The sequence below is a fragment of the Lepus europaeus genome, chromosome 16 (assembly GCF_033115175.1).
Source record: "Lepus europaeus isolate LE1 chromosome 16, mLepTim1.pri, whole genome shotgun sequence".
NCBI lineage: Eukaryota > Metazoa > Chordata > Mammalia > Lagomorpha > Leporidae > Lepus > Lepus europaeus.
Genome location: NC_084842.1, coordinates 20,698,930 through 20,720,181, shown reverse-complemented (window position 1 = coordinate 20,720,181; position 21,252 = coordinate 20,698,930). Strand labels below are relative to the sequence as shown.

At 46.2% G+C, this 21,252-nt stretch overlaps 1 protein-coding gene across 1 annotated transcript in view; it reads right to left on the bottom strand.

The window, feature by feature from the left end:
- Positions 1-21,252, bottom strand: part of PDGFRL (platelet derived growth factor receptor like) — a 65,913-nt gene that overhangs the window by 41,516 nt on the left and 3,145 nt on the right. The window contains exon 2 of the mRNA XM_062213428.1: positions 12,816-13,113. Coding sequence (XP_062069412.1) covers positions 12,816-13,113 — 298 coding nt within the window. The remainder of the gene's footprint in view (positions 1-12,815; positions 13,114-21,252) is intronic.

Genomic DNA, 21,252 nt, shown 5'->3' with positions numbered 1-21,252 from the left:
TTGGAGGATCTCTCCATTGGGTCAGGATTGGAGTCCATCAAAGTTTATCTCACCTGGAGCCCTGGCGTAGGGCAGAGCCTCCCACCACCACTCACCAGGTTGGCATTCAGAACCGCCACGTGTTCTCTATATCTGAGTGGTGGCCAGAAGCTGGGGAAACTCGGGAGCAGGAAAGAATGGGGAAGAACTTGTCCATGGGAACAAAGTTACACCGATGTAGGAGTAAGCCCTGATGTTCTATCGCACAGGAAGGCAATCATCATTAATGCTATTGCGTTGACTATTTCAACATGGCTATAAGTGTTTGAATGTTCTCACCATTCAGAAACCATCAATGTCTGAGGCAGTGGGTGTGCTAAATGTGATTTGTTATTACATGAGATATATCAAAACATCTTTTTGTGCCCTATCAACAAACAATGATTGTCAATTAAAAACAAATGAGGGCCGGTGCTGCGGCTCAATAGGCTAATCCTCCGCCTTGCAGCGCCGGCACACCGGGTTCTAGTCCCGGTCGGGGCACCGGATTCTGTCCCGGTTGCCCCTCTTCCAGGCCAGCTCTCTGCTGTGGCCAGGGAGTGCAGTGGAGGATGGCGCAAGTCCTTGGGCCCTGCACCCCATGGGAGACCAGGAGAAGCACCTGGCTCCTGGCTTCGGATCAGCGCGGTGCGCTGGCCGCGGCGGCCATTGGAGGGTGTGGAGGGTGAACCAACGGCAAAGGAAGACCTTTCTCTCTGTCTCTCTCTCTCTCACTGTCCACTCTGCCTGTCAAAACAAACAAACAAACAAAAAAACAAACAAATGAGAAAAGCAAAGAGGTGCTAAAGTAAAATAACCCCTAACATCCCTGTTGGCTCTCAAGCTCATCATTCCAGAGCCCCAGGGACCTGCCTCAGACCCACCCTGGACCCAGTGCTCACAGCACAATTCGTTAAGTGGAATTATTATGGGGCAGCTACAGTGCTGGCACATACTGGGCCCTAGGAAAACAGCAGTGAATAAACCAAACACCGTCTTTGGTACATTAGCCTGTTTTCCATTACTTTAACTAAAATACCTGGGAGGAGCTTCTGGGGAAAGAAGAGGTTTATTTCCACTTACAGCTGAGGTTACAGGATCAGGAGGCCCCCAAGTCTGGCATCTGACGGATCCTGGTCATGTGAGTGCAGAGGTACAATCACATCATGAGCCAGGAAGGAAAGAGAGAGACCCTCAGCGGAACTGGAACTTAAATAATCCAACCTCTCGTGAGAATCACCTTTGAAGGGTATCCACCAATGGCCCAAAGCCCTCCCATTGGCCCTGCCTCTCAGATGCCATCGTTAATTAAGTCTCCACCCTTAAGCAATCAACTATTAATGTGAAAAACACTAGACTGAAAACAGCTGCATGAACTTAGGGGCGACAAATCCTACTCAGTCCATAACATCTTGTAAGAAATTTGGGTGGGGCCAACGCTATGGCATAACAGATAAACTTGCCACCTACAGTGCTGGCATCCCATATGGGTGCCGGTTCTAGTCCCCGCTGCTCCACTTCCTATCCCGCTCTCTGCTATGGCCTGGGAAAGCAGTAGAAGCTGGCCCAAGTCCTTGGGCCCCTGTACCTGTGTGGGAGACCCAGAGAAATCACCTGGATCCTGGCTTTGGATCGGCACAGCTCTGGCTGTGTGAACTAGCAGATGGAAGACCTCTCTCTGTGTGTCTCCTTCTCTCTCTGTGTAACTCTAACTTTCAAATAAATAAATCTTAAAAAAATAAATTAGGGTATTGCTGTTATGGTATGAAAAAATGGGAAAATTCAAGACACATGTAAAGATAGCAACAGTTTCAATTGGATGCCGAGGTAAAAAAGATGGAAGTGTCCAAGGTGATTCTAATGTTACTGGCTAGGGGCAACTGGATGGAATACATGCCATATGTTGAACTAAAGGACACAAGAGAAGGAATAAGTGTGGAGATCATGTACTCAGTTTTAGATGGATTTATTTAGTTGAAGAGGAAGGGAGGAAGGGAGGGAGGAGGAGAAACTGTTCCCTGGCTTACTCCTTAAATGCTGGGACTGGGCTAAGCCAAAGCCAGGAGCTGGGAACTCAGTCTGGGTCTCCCACATGGGTGGCAGGAACCCAACTACTTGAGCCATCACCTGTTGCTCTCCGGAGTGCACATTAGCAGGAAGCAGAAATGGAGGGTGGTGCCAGTACCTGAACCCAGAAACTCTGGTGTGGGATGCAGGCAGCTCAAGTGTTGTCTTACATATCGCACCAAATGGCCCCACAGATGGTTAAGTTTAAAGACAACCACATGAGAGACTCAAGTGGCTATGGTGAGCAGGTGATTGTCATGCTCAATCAGGAGCCCAGAAGAAATACTTCACTATAATTAACTATAAATTGAGGGCGCTCGGCAGCAACCTGTGAAAAGAGCAAAGGGCACAAAATCAGCGTTTAATGTCTGGGAGAGTAGAGGACTGCAGCTTGTGAAAGAGACGGCAAAGAGGGCCAGTGAGATAGACAGGAAACTGGCAGAGCATGGTGCTGTGAAAGCCAAGAGGACACTGCCCTCTGCTGAGTGGGCCTGGTGGGGCAAGCCACATGCGGATTGAGAGTGAACTCTGGGTTTAGTGACCTTGTTAACACGATGCATGTAGAGTAAAGGGGCCAGGAATCAGGTGAGCAAAGAGTGAATCGGAGAAAAAAAGTCCAAGGGTTCTGGCTGTGCAGGTCAGAAGTGGGAGGGTACCTGGAGGTCTTGTGGGAGTTTTTATTTGGTCAAGATGTCCGGAAGAGATAACCAGTCAAGGAGGACAGGTTGAAGACCCAGAGCAGAGATGCAATACTGATGTGGTCGGTTTCCCGAGAAAGTATGTAGGAGTGACATAAATCCAGAGTGGACAAAAAGCTTCGACCTCAGGAGGAGGAATCCTTCCCCCACTGTAATTCCAAGAGCAGGCAAGGAGTGTGAGAAGGGGAAGTTCAGGCAACTCCAAGGCTCCAATTTCTCAATAAATTAGGTGATGTCTTCCTTAACTGAAAGTGAGAGAGACAGAGGAGGTCAGAGGTTTATGAGGAGAGGGGGAGTGAGCTCTCTAGAGAATTGCATTCAGCTTTACCCAGTCTGGGGAGCTATGTGGCTTCCTCCAGCAGTCCCCACGCTGCCAGGAGAAAGCAGGGGGACAGGTTCACTTGGGGTTGAAAACTTCCAAGTGAGAATAGAGAAAGATCAGAGAACAAGTTTAGAAAATGACAGACCCCGGAATCTAAAGTGAATAGAGAGTGTAGACTGAGGGAGGCAAGGTGGAATCGACAGACTAATGACTCCAGCAGATCAAACTACGTCAGTTTCTGAGACAACAGAGATGGACAGAATTCTCAGCACAATAGACATAAAACAGCTCTATGTGCTTTTCTTGTAAGCACCAAGGACGACAGTCATCCCTTGTCCCTGGCTTTTTGCCATTTCAGGTACTCACAGTCAACCAGGGTCTGAAAACATTACACGGAAATTTCCAGACATAAATCATTCACACATCTTAGGTCATGCTCAGTTCCCAGCAGTGTGATGAAATCTCGCACTGTCCTGCTTTTCCCCTGCCACATGTCTTTGTCCAGCGTTTCCACTCTCTCCATGCTGCCTGTCTGCGAGTCACTCTGCTGCCCTCTTGGTTATCAGGGAAACTGTGGCACCATCACAGTGCTTGTGTTCAAGCAACACCTATGTGGTGGCCTAACCCATAGCACTTACACATTCACCCCAATTCATCTCCTCATGCCGGCCCAGGGTCGTCTCCCATCAGCACGAGAAGAAACGGGCAAATTAGATATTTTGAGAAAGAAACTTTTATTTTGGTATACTGTTATAATTGTTCCATTTTATTATTAGTTATTGGTAATCCCTTACTGTGCCTATTTATAAATTAAACCCTATTCTAGGTATATATTGTAAACCATAGGAAAATCAGGACCTTCAATTAGACCCTGAGTGGCAAAATGGTCCTAAAATTCAAACCAGAATTTGCTGACTAGAGGTTCCTGGAAAAACTACTTGCAGCCTTTGCCCAGGCTCGCTCCTGTTCCCTCTGCCAAAAGAACCAGCACCAGCCAGACCTAAGAAACAAATGATGACGTGTGGTCAGTTTTAACACTCAACCAAACAGGACGGAGCACTTCCTGAAAGGTCTCTTCCCTCATTTGCAGAGCAGAACTGAATAGGAATGTTGCAGGAAATTTCTCTCTTTGTTCTTTCAAAGCATACTTTTTTTTAATGTTTATTTTATTTATTTGAAAGACAGAACAACAGAGAGAGGAGGAAGGAGAGAGAGATCTTCCATTTGCTGGTTCACATCCCAAATGCCCACAATAGCCAGGGCTGGACCAGGCCAAAGCCAGGAACTGAGAGCTCCATCTGAGTCTCTCATGTGGGAGGCAGGGACCCAAGCACTTAGGCCTTCTTCTGCTACTTTCCCTGGTGCATTAGCAGGGTGCTATATGGGAAGTGGAGCAGCTGGGACTCAAAACAGCTTTGGATATAGGATGCCAGTGTTGCAAGAGGCAGCTTAACTCACTATGCCGCAATACTGATCTCTCATTGTCATTTTTTTTTTTTTTTGACAGGCAGAGTGGACAGTGAGAGAGACAGAGAGAAAGGTCTTCCTTTGCCGTTGGTTCACCCTCCAATGGCCGCCGCGGTAGGTGTGCTGCAGCCGGCGCACCGCACTGATCCGATGGCAGGAGCCAGGTGCTTCTCCTGGTCTCCCATGGGGTGCAGGGCCCAAGCACTTGGGCCATCCTCCACTGCACTCCCTGGCCACAGCAGAGATCTGGCCTGGAAGAGGGGTAGCCGGGACAGAACCAGCGCCCCGACCGGGACTAGAACCCGGTGTGCCGGCGCTGCAAGGCGGAGGATTAGCCTAGTGAGCCGCGGCACCAGCCTTCTCATTGTCATTTACCAAACGTTGAGCTCCACGTTGTAAGGTGCTTCCCGAAGTCAAGTCTTCCTTTCGTTTGAAATTCTTTTCTAGTGAAGTTTTGTTGACATTTTGTATATGAAAAAACAGCACATATAGTCAATATATTGGTTCCAGAACTCCTGTAAATAGCAAAATCTGCAGACATTCAAGGCCTTTATGTAAATGAAATGGTTTAAGATTTGCATAAAACCTATGGGTGTTTTCCTATATACTTTAAATCATCTCTAGGTTATTTATAATACCTAACACAAGGTAAATGCTATGTAAATAGCTGGCACACTCCATTGTTTTGGGAATGACAAGAAAAGTCTGCACATGTTCTGTACAGACAACTGTTTGCCCTAATATTTCCAGTCTGCAGTGGGTTGCATGTGCAGAGGCAGGGACTGTGGATGGAGAGTGATGATGGGATAGGGCTTGCTGCTATCCACTGTTCCAGGCATCCAGGGGGATGGTGCACATCCCCTGTGGATTAGAGGGACAACTGTAAAGTTTTTTAATTGCATCCCTAGGAACTGCATTTTGACATAAGCACTAACCCCTGGGGAAACCCACAGACCTTTCCTGAATTCTGTATGTTTCAGACACTGGTTCTGGTGCTAGAAATCTGATGATGAACCAAACAGGTAGGGGCTTACTCTTTCCGAGGGAAGGGCAAATCCAGACCCCAGACTAATCAGTTAAATGAAAGTGCACAAGTTGTTGGGACAGAGGTGTACACACTTACTTGGATGCTTGTCTCAGAAGCCACACTGGCTCTGCACAATTCCCGCATTTATTTTAGCCCTGTGCGGTCTAAGCATCCCAGAAGATGGCTTGGATTATTGTGTTACAGAAAGATACTTTGGCTAGGAGCATTACATTTTTTGGAACAGCTACTAGGGGACCCACATTGTGTGAATATTATCTCCAGATTCTAGATCAGGAAACTAGGTTCCAGGGAAATTATGAATGAAAGAGATCATTTGGCTAGTGAATGGTAAAGGCAGGATTCAAATCTAGCTGTGCCTCAACCTGGCCTCTCTTTTAAAACATGTTCCCTCTTTATTCCATAGCAAGAAAAATGGGGGATAACACATTTATCTTTATGATTTGATTGATTGAAGAAAATGAATGCTCTCTTTAGTCTTAGACATATAAACAATCATAGTGAGTTATTTATGTGAAAATGTTTATATTTGTGATAGGAAAAATTTCTCAGGCAGCCACAAACTAGGAACCAGGGAAGAAAACAATGCTATGTTGGGTTAATGGAAGGCTGTATCTCTATAGCAATGTTAAGTAGGTAAGCTATAAATAGACCATGTACAAATTTGCAGGAAATTACTGTTGATTTAAGACAGATTTACTGTTGATTTACAGAACTATTGGTTAAGAAAATGCACATTCTCAAACCCAATTAGTAACTGAGAGGGTCCTTACAGACCTCTTAATTCTACAGACAAGAGCCTATGATGGGGCCAGCACTGTGGCCTGGCAGGTAAAGCTGCCGCCTGCAGTGCCAGCATCCCATATGGGCCCCTCTTTGAGTCCCGGCTGCTCCACTTCCGATCCATCTCTCTCCAATGCCTGGGAAAGCAGTAGAAGATGGCTCAAGTCCTTGGGCCCCTGTACCTGTGTGGGAGACCTGGAAGAAGCTCCTAGCTCTTGGCTTTGGATCCGTCCAGCTCTGGCCATTGCAGCCATCTGGGGAATGAACCAGTGGATGGAAGACTCTCTCTCCCCCTCTCCCTTTCCCTCTCTCCCTCCCTCTTTCCCTCTTCCTCTCCTTCTCTCTCTGTGTAACTCTGACTTTCAAATAAATAAAGCTTTTAAAGAAATGTAATTAAAAGATCAGTTTCTTTAAAAAAAAAAAAAAAAGAAAAAAAGGGAGCCTATGACAGCAGCATCCTGGCTAAAACACTGGTGTAAAAGACCAGTCGTAGAGACGATGGATTTCTGCATTCTCCAGACGGAAAGAGAAGCCAAATTATATTTTGGTAACATCAGCTTTCCTTTCGTGATGTCATGTTTTACCAAAACATTTTACACCTTGATGAATACAGCCAAAGACTTCACTTCCTTCTACTCCTTACTAAGTGGCTATGGTATTACCAGCACTCGGGAAAACATGGAGAGCATTTTCACTTTCTGGAGCTCTATAATTGAATTAGATACCTCTCTTCTTCAAAGAGTTTTCTCTTGGTTTTGTAGCATGGAGACAAGAAAGTCTCACAGGGGTAGGGGACATTTTTCTGCCCAGGGCCATTTGGGCAATTGTAATGCCAATCCTGAGTCATACAAAATTATCAATCTAAAAATTAACCTGCTATAGATTTATTGGATTTGAGTCCCACCTGTGGGTGCCTTGGCAGGGTCAGACCAAATGGTTTCAGGGGCCTTACGATGCCCGGGCATCAGAAGCTGCCGGCCCCTGAGTGGGAGAAGAGGGTGTGGTCAGAAGATCAAATGGGGACAAAGGCAGGAACATGTGAATTTCACTCCAGAAAGCTACCAAGCCTGATGCAAGCTTCTGGGCTTTGTTGAGAGGACACCTGAGAGCTTCCAACCCCACAGCTGTCCTCTTGATGGAGAGAATGCTCTCCCCAGCAAGGGCAAGAGCAGAGTCAACACGTTGTCTCTATCCAAAGGCCTGTGTTCTGGACGAGATGTCAAGAGTCCATTTCTTGATTTCTGGTGTCAACTAAATCATGATTTTATTATTGTTGTTTGATATAGAGTCGTGACTGGATATTTTTACATGTTTCATAAGATCCTTGGGGGCCCACCATTGTCTTTGCTTTCTTACAAGGCCCTTACTGCGCTTTGAATGAATATTATTTATTATTAGGGCCGATGCTGTGGGTTAACGCCCTGGCCTGAGGTGCCGGCATTCCATATGGGTGCCGGTTCGAGACCTGGATGCTCCACTTCCTGTCCAGCTCTCTGCTATGGCCCGGGATAGCAGTAGAAGATGACCCAAGTCCTTGGGCTCCTGCACCCACGTGGAAGACCTGGAAGAAGCTCCTGGCTCCTGGTTTCGGATCGGCACAGCTCCGGACATTGCGGCCAGTAGGGGAGTGAACCAGCAGATGGAAAAATCTCTCTCTCTCTCTGCCTCTGCCTCTCTGCCTCTCTGCCTCTCTCTGTATAACTCTGACTTTCAAATAAATAAATAAATCTTTAAAAAATATTATTTATTGTTAAAATGTCAAAATTGGTTTTTCTAGCTCCTGGATGTTCCCCTTCAATTCTGCTTCATGTTCACTTCAAGTCCTTAGAACATTTTCAAATAGATTTCAATATATAGTGTACATATAACTTTTTTTAAGATCTATCCATTCATTTGAAAGTCAGAGTTATATAGAGAGAGGCAGAGGCAGAGGCAGAGGCAGAGAGAGAGAGAGAGAGAGAGAGAGAGAGAGAGAGAGAGATTTTTCCATCTGCTGGTTCACTCCCCAACTGGCCGCAATGTCCGGAGCTGCGCCAATCCAAAGCCAGGAGCCAGGAGCTTCTTCTGAATCTCCCACGTGGGTGCAGGGACCCAATTTCTGTCCCGGGTCGTAGCACAGGGCTGGATCAGACGTGGAACAGCCAGGACTCAAACCGGTGCCCACATGGGATGCCGGTACTGCACTGGATGCCTTACCCGCTATGCCACAGCACCAGCTCCATGTACATATAACTTTTGAAATGCTCCTAGAAAATACTAAACCTTCAGGCACTACGTTCTCTAGGTTTAGGATACTTTTTGTAAGTCAGTGACTAAGTGTTCAGAATAAATTAAATTTATCTCAATTCTGGTTTTAAAAAAATGGCTAAGGAACAGGTATTTAGCCTAGTGTTTAAGATGCCCATATCCTTGGGGCTGGCCCTGTGGCACAGCAGGTTAACATGCTGACCTGAAGCGCAGGCATTCCATATAGGCGCCAGTTCGAGTCCTGGCTGCTCCACTTCTGATCCAGCTCTCTGCTATGGTCTGGGAAGGCAGTACAAGATGTACAAGTACTGCACCTGCGTGGGAGACCCAGAGGAAGCTCCTGGCTCCTGGCTTCAGGTCAGTGCAGCTTCGGCCATTGCGGCCAATTGGGGAATGAACCAGTGGATGCAAGACCTCTCTCCTTCTCTCTATCACCCTCTCCCTCTCCCTCTCCTCTCTCTGTGTGGCTCTGACTTTCAAATAAAAATAAACCTTTTAAAAAAAAGATGCCTATCTCTGACATCAGTGCACTTGGGTTCAATTCCTGGGTTCAGTTCCTGATGTCAGCTTCTCACCAACTCAAACCCTAGGAAGCAGCAACTGATGGCTTAATATTGGGTTCCAGCCTCCCTTGTAGGAGATCTGGCATGAATTCCTGGCTCCTGGTTTCAGTGCAAGCCTAGTCCCTGCTGCTATGGGAATTTGGGAAGTGAAGCAGAAGATGAGAACTCTGTTGTTCATTTCAGTCTCTCTGCCTCTCAAACAAATAAATAAAATTTTAAAGAAGTGTACAAACCTGACTTTGGTAATTGAAGTAATTTAAAATATATATGGTAAATACCACATCTGGGTCTATATCTAATGAAAACAGAGTTTCAGAGCTATAGTATGTGCACAATCACATTCATTGCAGCATTGCTCACAATAGCCAGAATGTGAAAGTAACCTGAATGTCCACTGATAGATGAAAGAATTAAGAAAGTGGTCTGTATGAGGGCACTTCAATAAGTTTATTTTGTTGCAAAAATTTTTGAAATCCACCAAAGGTATTTTCATAATATGCATTTTTCAAGGACTTTTTCCAAGACCCCCTCATATGCATAGACTTCAGAATTTTTTGCACAAAAGTAAGATTGGCTTTTAAGTCCATTTCCCACAAACTTTTGGAAGCATCCTTGTTTATAACAATGGATTCAGCCTTAAACAAGAAGGAAGTCTTGTCATATGCTACAGCATGGATAAATTTTGAGTACATTATGCTAAGTGAAGTAAGCATAAAAGACAAAAGCTGTAGGATTCCACTAGTCAAACTAATAGAAACTGACTGTAGCATGGTGATTGCCAGGGTCTGGGGGTGAGAAGAAACAGGGAGTTGTTCAGTGGGCATGGTTTTAGTCATTCGAGGTGAGGAAGTTCTAGAGACCTGCTGTACAACCTATGCATGGAGTTCACAAAACTTTATTGTATTCTTAAAAATTGTTAATACATATTTGTTATGTTACTTTTTAGCCCCTCCAACACACACATATGTAGTAGTAAATTTTCCAGATTCATTTTAGATGAGTATGCTTGCACATACTTCCTTCCCCCCCCCAGGCCCTCCCTCACACACACATACACACACACACAAGTGTGGAGTGTAGAATGGAAAAATTTCCTCACTCCTCATGCAAACCATCAAACCATAACTTCAAAGGGCATAGTCAGAATAAAAATGTGAAAGGAGTTTGAATACAAGATGATAGAGAGACACTACTTATGCATGTGATTTGTTTTCCAAGGGCTGAGTGTGTGTGTGTGTGTGTGTGTGTAAGAAGGGAAAGTGTATCAGGGAGGATGGGAGCATAAGAGTAGACCACTGAACAGACAAAACTAAATTTCAAGCACACTGCTGAGTCTCATGGAAAACACAGATTTCTCTTAAAAAGGAAGTTACAAGTCTGAAGGGAGCTGGGAGGAGGAGACATGGGGTGACACAGCAAGGCCTGCCACGGGATTCCCAGAGGAAGTGATACAGGGCTGTAGTGAGCCAGAGAAGAAGGGCTTAGAGCGCTCCCGGCAATGAAAGCAGCACATTCTGTGGCCCTGGAAGCCTGACGCATCTGCCAGTTTCCCAGAAGACCAGTCCAGAGAAAGCAGAGAAACTACTCTGGATGTTGGAGGTGACTCTAGAGAGAGGGGGCACAGGGAGGGCTCCATCAGTCCTGTGAGGAGGCTGGACTTTACCTCAATGGAAATCTACGGAGAAATAACCAGGGCAGAGACACCATCAGCTCTGAGTTTCAAGCATCAAACTGTAGCCATGGTGAAAAGGAGATTGAAGGAGGACAAGCCTGGAGGTGGTTACCATGGAGCTTGAGATGGGAAGGAAGTCAACAGCAGAGGCCTGGGCCGTGACCCAGGCTGAATGGACTGCACTTGGTGATGGAGAAAAAGTGGAGAAGAAGGGAAAGAGGAAGAAGTCAGTGATGCTACCCAGTTTCCTGACTGAGCCACTGAGTGGGTGGCGGTGTCCTTGAGTGGGATGGGTTTCTGTAGAAGCAGAGTTTGTGCCGATGCATGGATGTGTCATGAACTTGGCGAGGTTAGGGTGCCTGCCAGTCACATTGTTTCCTTCTCTCATTCCAGGCATCCCAAACAGCCAATATGCTCTATTTCTCCATTGCAAATCATAGGAACTTAAGGCTGGAAAGAGTCTTAGAAATCAAGTCATCCTTCCCCCTTCACTCTATGCATGAGGAAGCTAAGACTCAAGGAGTTAAGGGCATGTCTCTGAAAATTCCCAATGGACTCTAACCCCACATGCCTCTCCCAACCCCTTAGCCAGAGCTCAGGGCTCTTTCCACTCGGAGCCTACTGCTCTGAAGCTGTTCTCCTTTCTTGCTGTTCAGTTTCCTAGAACATCATCTTAACCACATTCCCTGAATGAGAAACCCTGCCTCTCCGCATACTTATTCAAACACGAGGAATCTTTCCCTCTTACCAATAGAGGTCCCTAAATGCAAAGTCATATATTTCTGAAAGTAAAAATAATCAGAAGAAGTTACAAAGTTTAAAAAGTAATTTATCTCTGGTCAAGTTGTTCATAGGAATCTCCTGTTAGATTATTTCAGTTTTCATTATGAATATTAAAAGAAAAATGCAAAACATTGAACCCATTTTTATTCCCACAATGTGCTTTATTTTTCTTTAATCTTTATCTACTTATTTTATTTGAAGGTCAGCGAGACACAGTTGTCTCATCCATCGACTCACTCTCCAAATGTTCATACAGCTGGGGCAGGCAGGGACAGGCCAAAACCAGGAGTCTGAAATGCAGTCCCAGTCTTCCATGTGGGTGGCAGGGACCCAAGTACTTGAGATGGTACCTTTTGCCTCCTATGGTACTCATTAGCAGGAAACTGGAATTGGGAGCAGAGCTGGGAATTAAACCCAGGCACTCTAATATGGGATTTGGTTGTCACAATGGTCTATTTTTTTTTTTGACAGGCAGAGTTAGACAGCGAGAGAGAGAGACAGAAAGAAAGGTCTTCTTTCCTTTGGTTCACCACCCAAATGGCCGCTATGGCCAGTGTGCTGTGTCGATCCGAAGCCAGGAGCCAGGTGCTTCCTCCTGGTCTCCCATGAGAGTCCAGGGCCCAAGCACTAGGGCCATCCTCCACTGCACTCCCGGGCCACAGCAGAGAGCCGGACTGGAAGAGGAGCAACTGGGGCAGAACCAGCGCCCCAACTGGGACTAGAACCTGGGGTGCCGGTGCCGCAGGTGGAGGATTAGCCTAGTGAGCAGCGGCACCAGCCACAAATGGTCTATTAACCACTACACCTAATACCTCCCCCTCCATATGACTTCTTAAATATCCATCACTGTGCATAAGTTCTCACACAATTTTAATTTCCTATAAAATCTCATTCTTATCATGTGGTTTTCTATACAATCATCAGATGATTTCTTGTAACACCTCTTTCAATCAATGTTGGTAGGATTTGTAACAGCTTTTCTAACTGGATGAAGAAATAAAACCTATGGGCTTTGTTCATTGAGATTTAATTTTTAGAATATATTAGAGTGAAATTGTAGCTGTCAGAAACAATGGAATAGTTAAAAAGGTAATTAAACCTAACATAAGGTAACTTAACCCAAGTTTATAAAGAAGAAAAAAATGCTTACCTGAGGCGGAGGTCCTTGAAGGTATCCAGATACACAGGGTAGCTCCACTCGATTTTATTCCCTTTACATCGGAGCTCCACAGTTTGCCCTGCCATCAGACTCAAGGTAGCAGCTGGTTTCTGGAAGCGACCTTTATCCATCACTTGTATCATGATAGACTGCGTCTTCAGTGTTGAATCAGCTGAGTCCCTGTCCTTTATTTTAGGAATTTTGGGCTTCACCTTTTTGTTGCTAGGTTTGATCCTATTCTCTCCCGGCTCCTTTGGACGCTTGTTCTTGGGAAGGTGTTGGCCAGCAACTGTACAAATGTGAGGAGAGAGCAGTGGGCTAAAACGGTGGCACTCTGGAGTAGGTGATACCCACAGAAGACAGTAACTTCTCTCTTCATATTCTATTTTCAGTCATAATCATTTATTTATTTATTTATTTATTTTTGACAGGCAGAGTGGACAGTGAGAGAGAGAGACAGAGAAAAAGGTCTTCCTTTGCCGTTGGTTCACCCCTCAATGGCCACTGCAGCCAGCACACCGCGCTGATCCGAAGCCAGGAGCCAGGTGCTTCCTCCTGGTCTCCCATGCGGGTGCAGGGCCCAAGCACTTGGGCCATCCTCCACTGCACTCCCGGGCCACAGCAGAGAGCTGGATTGGAAGAGGAGCAACTGGGACAGAATCCGGCGCCCTGACCGGGACTAGAACCCAGTGTGCCAGCGCCGCAGGCGGAGGATTAGCCTATTGAGCTACGGTGGCGCCGGCAAGTCATAATTATTTAATAATCATTAGTGCCACATTTTATTACATAAAACATTAGTTTTTGTCTAAGAGGATGATAGAGAGGTCCCATCTGCTGATTCGCTCTCCAAATGCCTACAACAGCAAGAGCTAGGCTGGGGCCAGAGCCAGGAGCCAGAAACTCAAGCCTGTGGGTGGCAGACACCCTCAATACTAGGCCCAGCACTACTGCCTCCCAGAGTCTACATTTGCAGGAAACTGGAGTCGGGAGCCAGAGCAAGGTATTGAATCCAGGTACTCCGTGTGGGATACTGGCATATTAACTGCTAGATTAAAGGACTGTACTACACTCTTCAGTTTCAAAATGGTTAATAAAAGGAACATATTTCAGTTTCAAATATATTGCTTGAATTTAACAAACTATCCCATATTTGAACAAAAATTTGTAGTTACAAAAATATTATTCTTTGCAGTTCATACACTGTCTCACAGTCTCCAAGTAAACACACCTAAGAGCAGAACTGAAGCCATTCGAGGTCTGCTTCTTGTCTTTACAATTTCTGTGCTATGATTGTTCATGTGAAATCTACTGTTAGATGCAGGAATGAGTAGTCTCACAGAAACTGAAGACCCAAAATGCCCAGGAAGCACACATGGTTTCCAACCATCATGAACTCTGTCACAATGAATGTGGGCAGTGCATTCTACCTGACAACGTCCAGATCACAATGTTTATTAGACTAGGTAATAGACATATGCAAATCTAAAGTTTATGTAGATGAGGGTACTACAAAAAGTTCATGGAATGTTAAAAGATAACATTCCAAAAATTTTGACATCCACGCATCAAGGGGTATTCAAAAAGGTCATGAAAAATGCATATTATGAAAAAAAACTAGGGGCCTGCACTATGGTGCACTATGGTTAAGCTGTTGCCTGCGACGCTGGCATCCCATATGGTCACCGGTTTGGATTCCAGCTGCTGCACTTTTGATAGTTTCTAGTAATGCGCCTGGGAAAGCAGCAGAGGATGGCCCAAGTGCTTGGGCTTCTGACATCCACATGGGAGACCCTGATGGAGTTCCAGTCTCCTGGCTTTGGCCTAGCCCAGCCTTTGTTGTTGTGGCCATTTAGGCAGTGAACCAGAGGCTAGAAGATCCCTCTCCATCTCTGTTGCTGTGTCTCCCTGTCTCTGTCTCCCCTTCTCTCTAACTCTGCTTTTCATCTAAATAAATAAATTAAACTATGCATGGATTTCCAGAATATTACTTAAAATAAACTTACCTTTAAATTGGACTTTCTATCAGTTTTATGAAGTATTTTTGTAAGTTATTAACACTCAACAGTAACTGTAGCAACAGTTTGGAACTTAGCAAACAAAATAGTTTTAGAGGAGTATATTTTTGCCAACATTGTTGAGAGCTGGTGTCAAACAGTGATAATAAAAGGTCGACTTACTTTAACTTGGTTTTATTATTGTTCTCTCCTTTACAGACAATGCATCCCCTCTCTGCCTGTACCCAGGGAAGATCATGCCCATTCTCCTGCCCTTGGTCAAAAACCTCATTATCCACCAAGTCTCCCTCAGACGTGCAGCTGTATCCACCAAGCAAGGGTGACAAGGGGACTTCACAGCCTCAGTTTAACCATCCATCTGCATGATCGCAAAGGCTGCCCCAATATATGCACATACAACTGCACAACTGTCCAAGCTGATAGGATCCTTAAAGGTCATTTAGATAAAGTCCCCGAGATGTAGATTTGAAAAACAAAGGAGGACCTGAAAACTTAGGTAGATTGCACAAAGCCACTTAGCTGATGAATGGCAGAATGTCCTGATGCTTGTTCCAGATGTGTGTGTGTGTGCTTAACTATACATAAATGAACATTCTGTAGGTATTTTAAATAAATAACCATACAAACCTTGGTCAGTTGAATGAATTGCACAGCATTTGTATAAAATAGGGAATGTGATAAGAGAAAATCATCATCAAAAACGCAACTGATTTGGACTCCTCTGTGTAATGACAACTTGGCTTCTTCTGCATGTTGGGCTTTGACCATTGAAATAGAAGCCATTTAATCAGGCCTAGGCTCTAGAACTAATCCCACTCTTAGGAATTCTCAGCTCCAAGTCCACAGTCAGCCCTTAGCATGCTCCTTCTCTGGACTTGGATCCGCTGCTCCTTGAGTCTCTCTTTTCTGTGACCCTAGGTTTCATTGTGACCACTCTTGCCTTTCTTAGGCTGGAAACTCTTCTTATTCCCCCTCTTTCCCCTGCTTAGCTTCCTCTGGGTCTTGGGCTGAGCCTCCTCAATCCTTCCAGGGAATGGAATTGTGTGCTTAAACCCTGGTCTCCAATACCTTCTGTTGAACCTGCTCTTGCCCAGACTTCCACCAACCCTGCATGTTTGGCTTATTAACCTTGACTCTACTGACAGATGGTGAATGGCGATAGAGGGAGACAATGACTCGCACGTGCACATTCCCCACCCTCCCAGGAGGAAGGGACTCAAAACTGCAGGTAACACGCCAGACCAAAGTGCACTAATTCTGCAACGTCAATGGTGAAGCATCAGCTTCAGCTTCGTAATGGGTTAAATGTCACATGTTTTTGCTCAATGCAGTCCAAGTAATCTGCGCCCATAAATATTTTAGTTATGAAATGATATTAATGGACTTCTGGACTGATGTCTAATTTGGCATGTGCTCTTAATCATATAAACAGAAATTCAGCATGTCAGAAATGACAACTGCCATCTATAAATCCTATGGCATTCAGGAAACCAGTGCCATTTTGTCTGACATTTGAGCTGTGAGATCGTGTGTGGCTTTGGTACTCAAGAACATCATGCCATCTGATTTTAGATACTATATATCCAAATATTTGCATTATCCCTGCAAAATAACTCAACTTTTTTATCAAATGATCTAACTGTACAGTTGGTTCAAACACTTGACATGGACAGAGCTGGCCCATGATTTGAGGCTAATGATGTAAAGTTGAAGAAACCAGCCTTGTGGCTCCACAGACATCCAGGCAGTCCTGGGAGGGTATCAATCCCGAGTCCCAAGTCTAACTTTTGAAAAGGATAGAATATGGTTCTTCAGTGTATGTAAATTAATTATTTTCCAAAGGCTTGAAAAACATATGAATTCTGATTATAAATAAATACAAGTGAAATTCTTCTATGTCTTTGAAATTATTGCACAATATATTTTATAGGGAAACTCACAAACCATGGGATACCATTATTGATTTCAAGCCCTGGCCTGCCGCTCAGTGTGTGACCTTGGGAAGTGATTTCCCTTCTCTGTTCCAGCTCTCTTATCTGTAAATTGAGAATGATGTGGTTAGAATAACTATCTCATGGATTGGGGTGGGAATTAAATGAGTTAATACATTTAAAATGAAGAAATAGTGTCTGACCTCATTGTAAGTGGTAGTAAAATGTGACTTCTCACTGCCTGGTCGGTTTATGTGACCTTCCTGAGGGACAGTGATTATTTTTCTTTTTAATCTACAGATGCCAAGCAGCTCACCCCAGGTCAACAAGAAGATAATGAAAAGCTAGACCCTTTGACTCCAGGGCTTTCTCTGGCTCATGCCACTGCCTCTCTTCCACGTAAAGAGTGTTGCAACTTCCTTTATTTACATGAATCGCATGCACAGCACCATCGTCTAAGTGGATTCTTTGTTGCGCCCGGCCTCAGGGAGTTCCATCCAAGTCAAACAAAACTTGATGCTGGGGATGAGAGCACAACCTTCCTGCAAGGGCTGGAGATGCTTTTCCAAGGCAGACAGTAGAATCCCCAAGTGAGGAGACGGGACACTGGTCCAAATATCCCAGTGAAAAAACAAATGTTAAAAACCACAGGGCCCGGAGCTGTGGCATAGCAGGTAAAGCCACTGCCTGCAATGCCGGCATCCCATATGTGCGCTGGTTCTAGACCCGGCTGCTCAATTCCCAATCCAGCTCTCTGCTATGGCCTGAGAAAGCAGTAGAAAATGGTCCAAGTCCTTGGGCCCCTGCACCCACGTGGGAGACCCAGAGGAAACTCCTGGCTTCAGATCAGCACAGCTCCGGCTGTTGCAGCCAATTGGGGAGTGAACCAGCGGATGGAAGACCTCTCTCTCTGTCTCTCTTTCTCTCTCTGTGTAACTCTGACTTTCAAATAAATAAATAAATTTTTTTTTGACAGGCAGAGTTAGACAGTGAGAAAGAGAGAAAGGTATTCCTTCCGTTGGTTCACTCCCCAATGGCCGCTACAGCCGGTGCGCTGCGCCAATCCGAAGCCAGGAGCCAGGTGCTTCCTCCTGGTCTCCCATGTGGGTGCAGGGCCCAAGCACTTGGGCCATCCTCCACTGCTTTCCCGGGCCACAGCAGAGAGCTAGACTGGAAGAGGAGAAACCGGTACAGAATCTGGCGCCCCAACTGGGACTAGAACCCAGGGTGCTTGTGCTGCAAGTGGAGGATTAGCCTAGTGAGCTGTGGCACCGGCCAATAAATCTTTAAAAACAAAAAAAAGCCAGGAGTCTACAGGACCAAGAACTGTGACGATTCGATATCAACTATGGATTGTAACCAAACCATCTTCAATAAACTCATTCACTAGAACTGTGTTGGAGAAGAAAATAAATTCCTCGAAAGAATCATGGAGAGCTGCTGAGACGAGGAGTCCAAGCTAACCACGGTCCCTCATATCAAAGAGTCACAGCCGTGGGTCTCCACCTTGGGAAGTTAAGGGGAAGGCCAGCCCTGAGAGGAGCATCCAAATAACCACACTAGAAGTTTAAGTTTCCTGCAGAGCTCCAGCGTCCCCTGGTAAGCTACATTCAACTGCCACATCCACTCTCATTCTCCATTCTTCACAAGTACCCCCCATTCCTGCCCCTCTCTGTCACAGGAACACATACACGGGAACTTCAAACAGTTCACAGAAATGTGTATTATGAAAAACTGCATGGATTGCAGAAGTTTTGTACCACAGGAACTTCTAATTCCATTTTCCATGAATTTTTGAAGTGCCCACAGGAACACCTGTGAAGGTGTGAAAGTGATACAGGGGAGAGGACGTGTGCAGGGATCAGATCCTGTGCTTCCTCACTCTCCTGGGGAGGCCAATCCAGGGGTCGCAGGTGCAGCAGCAGATTAAATGACTGCCTGTGATGCTGGTACCCCATATGAGCGCCGGTTCAAGTCCTGGCTGCTCCACTTCCCATCCAGCTCCCTACTAATGCACCTGGGAAGGCAGGGGAAGGTGGCCCAAGTGCATGAGCCCCTGCTACCCATGGATGGAGTTCCTGGCTCCCAGCTTGGGCCTGGCCCAGGCCACTGAGGCTATCTGGTGAGTGAACCAGCAGATGGAAGATTCTCTCTCTGTGTGTGTCTCCTCCCCACCCCATCACTTTGCCTTTTGAAGAAATAAAACAAGTCTTACAGAGAGAATTCCAATTTTAAAAACCTCCCACTGTTCCTTAAAGTATAATTTTCTTAAAATAGCAGTTCCTGAATATTAGACATTTGTGTTCCAGGATAAAGACCTCAACCTGAAGACTTTTCCAGAAATTATAAGAATACATTGATGGCTCTTTCCGAAAATTGGATTCATTTGGCTCCCAGAACACCAGCGCACTGAGGATTCCTCCCACTCACTGATGGCTCTTCCCAGTCTTCCCTTTGTGCCTGAGCCGAGCCCCATGGGATGCATCCTACACTTGTGTCTCTGCCCTGTCTCCCTAAGGGACTTCACGATCATTCACATGCTGAAAGCTGTCCCAGCTCCTGTCCAGTCTTGACCTCGTGCCTAAACTCCAGATCTGCACATTCTGGGGCTTGCTCAGCACTGCCACTTGGAAGACCAGCAGGCAGCTCAAATTTAACACATCCCAAACTGAACTCTGGATGCCCCTTCAGACCTGTTCCTGTGCCACTGCTTCTTGATCAGAAATGGCAACTCTGTCCACCCAGTTGCTCAGGTCAAAAACCTCCCAGTCTCCCTTAACTCTTTGCTTGGCTTCAGCAGCCACACCCAGCTGAACAGCAAATCCTTCTGGCTTCCCCTTCGAAACGGACTCTGAGCCAGGGTCTTTTCCCTCCATCCACTGCTACCCACTGGGCCAAGCTTTCCACCCAGGCCCCTTAAGCTGCGGCTCCAGCTGCCCACCCCAGCCCTCCTACCTTTGACAACATCTGTCAGATCATGGGCTCTTCTCTGCCAGTGACTTCGACCTCAGTTAGCAGTGAGCCCCGTCCCCTCTAGTGTCACACCTCACAGCCCTTCAGCTACAGTGGCCACCAGTACAAGCCCGCCTCCGAGCTGCTGCTCTCCCTGTGCCCTCGGCCTGCACAGCTCTCCTTTCTGACACGTGCAAGCCTTACTTCCTCACTTCAGCAGGCCTCTGACCACCCATTCCACACTCCCTCGGGCCCTCCTCAGTCCTCTCCAGGCTTACCTTGTACAGGATTGAATTGTGCCCCCTGATGCGTCAAAATGCCTTGACATCCTGACCCCTGGTACCTGTGATTATGACCTCCTTTGGAAATAGGGTCTTTGTGGACATAATTAACTTAAGATGACATCATTTGGGGTGGGATTTGAGGAAGCTGTAGTGTACTGGGCTAAGCCAACAACTGCAGTGCTAGCATCCCATACGGGCGCCGGTTCAAGTCCTGGCTGTTCTACTTCCATCCAGCTCTCTGCTATGGCCCGTGAAAGCAGTGGGGGATGGCCCAAGTCCTTGGGCCCCTGCACTGATGTGGGAGACCCAGAGGAAGCTCCAGGCTCCTGGCTTCAGATTGGCCCAGCCCTGGCTGTTGTGACCATTTGGGGGAGTGGGCCCTCTCCCTCCCTCCCTGCAATTCTTTCAAATAAATAAGTAAATCTTAAAAAAAGAAAGAAAGAAAGAAAGAAAGAAAGAAAGAAAGAAAGAAAGAAAGAAAGGAAGGAAGGAAGGAGCCAGTGCTGTGGCATAGCAGGTAAAGCGGCCACCTGTGGTGCTGGCATACCATATGGGTGCCGGTTCGAGACCAGGCTGCTCCACTTCTGATCCAGCTCTCTCCTATGGCCTGGGAAAGCAGCAGAAGTTAGCCCAAGTCCTTGGGTCCCTGCACCTGCGTGGCAGACCTGGAGGAAGCTCCTGGCTCCTGGCTTCAGATCAACACAAATCTGGCCATTGCAGCCAACTGGGGAGTGAACTAGCAGATGGGAGACCTCTCTCTCTCTCTCTCTCTTTCCCTCTCCCTCTTCCTCTGCTTCTCTCTCTGTGTAACTCTTTCAAAGTAAATAAATGTCTTTAAAAAAAAAAGATAAAAGATGAGGTCCTTAGAGCACTCATCCAATGGCACTGATGTCCTTATAAGAAGACAAAGGATACACAGAGAGGAAGATGCCACAGGAAGACAGAGATACACACACAAAGAGAGACCAAGTGACAACAGAGGCAGACATCAGAGTGCTGCAGGCCAAGGAACACCAGGGATTACTGGCCACCACCAGAGAACAGGAAGGGGTGAGGAAGGGTTCCAGCCAGGGTCTCAGAAGCATCAGGGCAAGGCTCGCACTTCGGCTATGGAATTCTAGGCTCCAGCGCTGTGAGAGAAGAACCCTCTGCTGTGCTAAGGCACGTGGTCCCGGAACTGTGCCATGGCAACCTTAGGACACTAACTCCCTCTGATTAGTGATTCTTCATGCCAGTGATCACTTCC